At 46.2% G+C, this 7,116-nt stretch overlaps 3 protein-coding genes across 3 annotated transcripts in view; 2 read left to right on the forward strand and 1 right to left on the reverse strand.

Annotated features, from left to right (window-relative positions):
- AK88_05532 (uncharacterized protein) overlaps window positions 1-122 on the forward strand; it is a gene marked incomplete at both ends in the record, with an annotated part of 350 nt that extends 228 nt beyond the window's left edge. The window contains one exon of the mRNA XM_012483134.1: window positions 6-122. Within this exon, the coding sequence (XP_012338557.1) occupies window positions 6-122 (117 nt within the window). The remainder of the gene's footprint in view (window positions 1-5) is intronic.
- A 664-nt stretch (window positions 123-786) lies between these two features.
- AK88_05533 (uncharacterized protein) lies at window positions 787-1,692 on the reverse strand (the record flags this gene model as incomplete). The annotated part of the gene is made up of 1 exon (XM_012483135.1): window positions 787-1,692. One exon carries the CDS (start codon window positions 1,690-1,692, stop codon window positions 787-789), a length of 906 nt encoding a protein of 301 aa, XP_012338558.1.
- A 2,427-nt stretch (window positions 1,693-4,119) lies between these two features.
- AK88_05534 (uncharacterized protein) lies at window positions 4,120-6,708 on the forward strand (the record flags this gene model as incomplete). Its single annotated transcript, XM_012483136.1, has 3 exons — window positions 4,120-4,854; window positions 4,955-5,752; window positions 5,926-6,708. The coding sequence occupies 3 exons, from the start codon at window positions 4,120-4,122 to the stop codon at window positions 6,706-6,708; spliced, it is 2,316 nt and encodes a 771-aa protein (XP_012338559.1).
- Between the last annotated feature and the right edge of the window lie 408 nt (window positions 6,709-7,116).

The raw sequence follows: 7,116 nt of genomic DNA on the forward strand, positions 1-7,116 counted from the left end.
CAAAGAATCCAGAAGTACCAAAGAATCCAGAAGTACCAAAGAATCCAGAAGTGCCAAAGAAACCGGAAGCACCGGGGAAACTGAAATTACCTTGGTCACAGAAATTACGCAAAAAACCATAAGTACGTGCCGTATTCTATTTCTCGTAGATTATGTTGACGTTAGGATATGTTATTCGTCTGGTTACAGGATCGACAATCTCATGAGGTCCTACAGATTTTGTGTGATAGGCATATGTTTCCTTTAAAGCATGTATCCTATAGTTGCGTGTCCTACTTTATAATTTTTGTTTGTGCTGTTACCAACATACATGGTTTGTGTTTATGTTGTATTATTTGTTCATATGATCAAGTGTTTATTGATACTATGGATGAGGAACCCATTTTAAGAAGAAAAAAGGGGAAACGTGTCCCTATATTGCACATGTATAAGGAACAATTATTTCATATGCTGCATGTAACAAACACTACATGATGATTACTATGGATACAACATCTGGCAAATATTTTTATAAAATGTAACAGTGCTTTCTTTTTTTTTTCCGCACTTGAAAAATTCTCGCGCTGCATGAATATCCCTCCCTTCTCCACCAGTAACAATGTTGCACCCCGGGGGGAAATATTCCCCCGTCCGCACACAGACCTCGTCTACACAGTGGTCGCCCCTACCGCTGCCGTCGTGGCCGCCGCGTGCGTTGTGCGCCAGCCGCGTGCGTGTTGTTGTGGTGCCGGCAGCCATATTCGCACGGTCTACATGCGGGCCGTAGTGGTCGTATACGTGCTGTCTCTAAGCGGTCTTACCTGGCGGTTCCCCGGATGGTAGTGTTGCAGCCGGCTCAGTAGGCGCCGTGGCGGGCTTGCTGGTGCCACCTGCGTTACGTGTATTACCGTGTTCTGACGCGCCCGATGGAGCTGCTGGTGGTGATGATGTCTCTGCTGCATTGGATGGTATTTTAGTCCTTTCGTGGTCCCATGTCTCTATTTCGTCCTTTATTATTTTTCTACCTGTCTCCTGGTCATTACTGGCCCTGACATCTTCAATTATTTTGTGTACCCTAGCTTTCGGTAGATACTCCTTCGTCTCGATCAAGCTTTTTAGTGTGTCTAAATTCTCACTTTTCAATATATCAATGTTGTTGCTTGGTCCATCTCCTGCTGCACTTGCTTCCCCCATCCGCCCTCCTCCGACCTGATCACATCCGCCTGCTCTCTTGCCCTGAGTTATATTAGGCCTTCTGCGTTTCCATTCGGTTATCCATTCGTCCATGGCTGCCCCCATAAGGCGTGTTCCAATTTTTAGTTCCTCAAATTTAACCCAAGCACATTTGTGTCTATGAGTTGGAGCATGGAAGCTTTGCTCCAGCGTACGCATTAATGTGGAAACATGTGTCGTTATTGCTGTTATGTGACATTTGTTGCCATGTAACCTCATGAGGGTCCAGGTGCCTATGATGCATCTTAGGTAGTTCCACAGCTCGCCTGCTCCTTGATGCATACTACTCTGTGCGGTTCCTGTTTTATTCAATCCCTCCATATAATAAAATATTGTCGCCACTTCCATACATAACAATTTGTTACGTATATCTTTCAGATAAGCTTCTTTGTGTATTTTGTAATTACACATGGTCTTTATCATTGGACCATATGTCTTTACATCCACATATGTACGCAACTGCCAGAACATGCTCTTCATATCGTTCCATATTTTCTCCTACAATTGAAATAATTTAAGCATTCATTTATACTTTACCACTGCCCTACGTTTACGCTCCCTATACAGATGAGTACATTTTATACAATATTTCTCGTATACCTCTGTCTAAATGTATGCAACAATAGTAGCCCACATGATCCATATGTTCCCTTATAATTCTATAATTGTGTGTAGCGTGCACGCTGTGCCACACAAATGAGTCTACATGTTCGTCCCGGGCTCGTAATTTTCACGGCAACTTACGCTAAAATCCTGCCCATCGCCTTGATCTCCCTGGATTGCTCTTCTTCTTATATAATCCGCCAATAACTGCGTGAACTTTGTAGCACTCATTGTCCTTCCCTTATCTTGTTCAGGTAAGCTTTAACATTACACTGCCTATTATTGTCGTAATGCTGCATCAGAACTACATCAACCACTACATGGCCCAACCACTCATTATTTTTGTATCCGTGCCTTAGTACTTATTAGGAATTCCTTTCCGTATAACATAGCATTAAAATATTATACATAACAAAATCGTCACTTGCACCCACTGTTCCATTATTCCACTAGTATTAAATCACACGGGAACGACGTATGCGCAATGGGGGAAAAATATATATAGGAGAAGAAACAAAAAGAAAAAGAAAGGAAACAAAAGAGGAAAGAAGACAGAAAGGAAAAAAAAAAACAAGTAGTACTACTACTACCTTACACGCGCAACGCGTCATGAATACGCCATGCTACACCGGTCTGCACTAAACGCCTTTCACACACACTGTCTCTGTGCGTACACCTAAAAACCGCATTAATAACAACAACATGAATGTCTGCTTCCGTCGTGGTCGCCGTCCCTCCCGCAGCTACTTCGTCGAATCGTTTACTCGAACGCCGTAATCGAACCGCTTTACTCGGCTACTTCGTCGAATCCGTTTTGCAGTTGGCCGCTTTGGTCGATGCGTTTGCTCAGAGAGACAATGCTGCTCCGGCGTGCACGCGCCGACTGCGTCGAAACGTTCTTACACGCGGACCGATCCATGTACCCGGCCGCGTGTGCTCGGCTACGTCGTCGAAACGCGTTTGCTCGGACAGACAATGTCTCCCTCCGTTCTTACACTCGGCACAATGCTTACGCGGCTACGTCGTCGAACCGCGTACTGGAACCGCTGCTTCGTCACGCTTCTTGGAAGTCGTGATAAATACACCAACCACTACTAGTTTTCTTCCGCCGTGTTCCTGCTGTCAAAGACAGAGGGGAAAAAAGTACACTACACTACCTACACACGCAACGCGTCATGCATATACACTCCCCGCCGCCTTCTTCACTAAACGTCTTCACACACTGTCTCTGTGTGCGTACACCTAAAACCCCAGTATAACAACATCCATTCTTCTGCCGTCGTTGCCTCGTCCTCGTAAACGTTGTGCGCGCGTGTAAGAAGGAGGACAGATTGTCTCTCCGAGCACACGCGGCTGAGTATAAGACGGATTCGACGAAGTAGCCGAGCAAAAGCGGCCGAGTGTAAGCAGGAGGCGGAGATTGTCTCTCCGCGCACACGCGGCCGGGTAAACGGGATTGTCCGCGCGTAACCACGATTCGACGAAGCAACCGAGTGTAAGAACGAGGAGCACATTGTCTCTCCGAGCACACGCGTCGACCAAAGGGGCCATGTGCAAGACCGATTCGACGACGGATTGTCCGCGTGTACGACGGAAGAAGAATTTGATGTTGTTACTGCGGGGTTTTAGGTGTACGCACAGAGAGACACAGTGTCAACAGGGTATTTGTTGTTAAGTGGAGTATTTGTTGTTAAGGGGGGTATTTTGTGTTAAGTGGCGTTGTTGTTAATGATTTTAATGCACAAGGAGCATAATATTCTGGGTATGTAGGAGTATAAGTTTCTATTAGAGGAATATGATTCCGAAGGCTAATGTACAGTTAATGTGGACATTGAATAAGTATCGAGCAAAGGGGCATCCTATATAAGACGGAACACAGTGGGGGAGTCATGTGGAACTATTTAATATTATTATGGGACCAGTATTTTGAGAACGGGGATATAGGGGTAAAGGAGAAGAATATTAAGGCTTGGGCGGTAAGTTGTAGTATATGAGGAAAAGAGAGAACGAGTTGTATGGTATTATGCAACAAAGTTAGAATGGACATAGAGAGTATCTTAGGGAGGTGTGTGTATTCATGTTGTGAACTACTATAATTTCTATAACAGCACGAAGGAAATACATATGGAACGGGATGTGTAATTATTTAGGGAATTATATTGGCACGCACAGTGCAGAAGGCAATATAATTCATACAGGAATACATAAGTAACATTATACCTGTAGGAACTTTTCTGGAAAAATATAGAGACCGTATGGACGGAATTTAAGGATTACATGAGGCACGCGGAAGATGCCGGTACAATGAGAGGTATGTGTGATGCATGGGTTGACCCGGACACTGGGGATGAATTGGATCAGGCGAACAAGGATTTGTGTGAATTAACACTTATAGCATTACATTTTAAGCACGGGATTGATACAACTGGGGTGCCCGTGACCGGGCGCTACGATAACGACGAGGACAAGGACATAGACCTCTATATGAGATGTATTCTAGTAAATATATTCATGAAGAAAATAATGGGCATGAATTGTTTAGAAGGGCCTGGTGGACAGTTTGCATTTAATTTAGCGAAGGGAGCAATGGGCAGTTTCGAGGATAGAGAGGTCGGTAATATTGCTTGTGAAGAGCACGATGCTGGAACAGGAGGAGATAGACACAAAGGGAAAACGGCAAAGGATAGGGATTTGTGGGATATAATGACAAGGTGGTTTGAAAGGAATAAGTTAAAGCTGAAGGATGGGGAGGTGGGAGTATTAGGGGAAGGTTGCATGGTACAAAAAAAAGCAAGAAAGGCAGGAAAGGATGAACACGTGGGGGACTTGAAAGAGACAGTAAAAAAACACATGGTAGAGGTTGGCCACGATATGGCCAAGCAGATACAGAGAATATTACAGCACGTAAACACATGTGCATCTAAAGACTGTGTGAAGAGTATAATAGAACAAGAGAAGCAGCATGACTCTGTTCCGCAAGGTCCACAAGTAAAAGGACATGGACACTCGGGACCACCTCGGCCGTCCCAGGGCACACAGGTAACAACAACATCATCATCAGGATCATCACCAGGCATGCCACAACCGGGTACTGCAGGTAACGCACGAGGCACCGCCACACCCGCCCCTGAAAATCCAGGAGCTACAGCATCGCCGGAAACCACACCATCACCGGAACCGACAGGTAAGGACCGATGGGAGAAAGCACGAAATAGGAAAATGGGATTCATGGTACATCATGCTAAGATGGTTTGAGAGGAATCGGGGAACATTGAATGATGGGAAGGACGGCGTATTAGGGTCCGACTGTACAGTAAAACTAAGCGCCCGGGACAAAGGTGACGGGGACGATGCAGTGACAGCATTAAAGCAAACAATACAGGATGAAATGGGAGCCGTGGGCCAGGAAATGACGAAAAGAGTGGAAGAATTAAAGAACAAAATGCAAAACTCAGGGGGACCTAAAAGTATACAGAAGATATTGGTAGAAGAGGTGAGCAGGGAGGACTCCTCTTCGAAAACTCGACAAGAACACGGACCATCACCGGCGAAGACGGCAGAGACCCCAGCGGCACCATCATCATCATCCACAACATCATCATCACAGCCAGGCAAGTCAGACTCAGAAACACGGTCACCTCCCGCAGCCGTACCCGCCCCGGCCAAACCAGCACCAGCCAAGCCGGTCAAGCCGGTCGACAGCGGACAGGCTGCCAAACCAGTAGCGGCGAAACCGGCATCACCACCGTCATCGGGAAGTGGCACGACGACGGCATCAGCTGCTGGTGGTGGTACGGGTGGTAGTGGTGGTCAGGCTGGTCAGGGTGCTGCCCAAGCAGGTCAGGGAAAGGGCAAGGCTGGAAAAGGAAAGGATTGTGATGGAGAATTAGCACGGCAGAATAAGGCTCGTACACTGTACGTGGTGCCTCCTCCGAATGTAAGTTAGATTGAACAGCGACAGCAGGCATGACGAGGACGCCGGACTGGAACACACAGGAATTTATTCATAGGCTTACATGCATATATGTCACGGTGTACATGTATTGACTGAGAATAACATAGGTAGCACGTGCTAATGAGGACTTTTGTATGTTCACGTGCCAAACGCAGAAGGACGAATGGAACAAGTGGAAGCAAGTGTTGGAGCAATTTACGAAATATATGGATGAGAATCAAGAGAACGCAGAGGGGTTTGGTGCCAATTGTGATAATGCTGGTTGGGAGGATATCTCATCACATGGGTATAAATACATGGGCCAAAAGGTAGCGGATGTACTCAGGTGCAGAGTTATGAGTGTTGCATGGGCATTTGCAAATGGGTGGAGTACGAGTGCAAACGCGACGGAGCCAGGGGTCAAAATGGACACGGAAGAAGAGAATATGTTACGGTGCGAAGTAGCAAATATATTTGGACATATACTCAAGGAAAAGTATTGTCCGGACCAGGAAAAGTGGAAAAGAGGTGTAGAGTATTCCCGGATAGCATTCAGGAAAATGCAAAGCACAGGAAAAAATGGATTTGGAGCACTCACGGGTCCTGTTATCGACGGCAGGTGCACCGCATGTGGGTATAAGGACCATGAAAGGTCGGCAAACGCCATAAATTTGAACGTAGTAGACTGGTTATTGTACGAAGAGCACATATTGGACGCAATCCAGAATATAGAAGCGGGAGCGGAGTGTAATATGAAGTGGGCGGATTATAAAAAAAAAAAGATGAAGCACGATGGTACTGGAAGCGTGAACGAAGAGAAAATCAATGAAATAAAGAACAAAGAGAAGGAGATCATATCGAAAGCGAAGGAAGCAGTCGACACACTGAAAACAGAGGTGGACAAGAAAATACAAGCAGAGAAAGGTAAGGATAAGAATAGTAAAGGATCCGGATGGTAAGAATACGAACATACGGCCGAATACGCATGCCACCGGATGGCACGACTACGCGGCGCGCATGTAGACAGTACGGATGCACGGCGCCACAACAACACGCATGAACGGCGGCACATCACCCCGTTCGTGGAGCCCAGATGTGCGGCGGCGACGGATGCAGCGCTAGCGGCAGCGGCGACAACCATGAGTGGACAGTGCACTGTACGAACTTATGGAATACATAGAACGTGGATTTATGCATATGAGACACACGACAGCGTAATTTAGGAGACAGTGTAAGTTAGAAAAGGCGAGGGAGTAATGTAGAAAAAGGGGTAACAACGTACAAATCGGCAGGAAAGGTTGTGGCTGACGTGTCGAGTTGCAGGTATCAAGTTCGTCTAGTTGGTTACTGACACGTGCGAAATTTTC

This window comes from Plasmodium fragile (genome assembly GCF_000956335.1).
Source record: "Plasmodium fragile strain nilgiri unplaced genomic scaffold supercont1.152, whole genome shotgun sequence".
Lineage (NCBI taxonomy): Eukaryota > Apicomplexa > Aconoidasida > Haemosporida > Plasmodiidae > Plasmodium > Plasmodium fragile.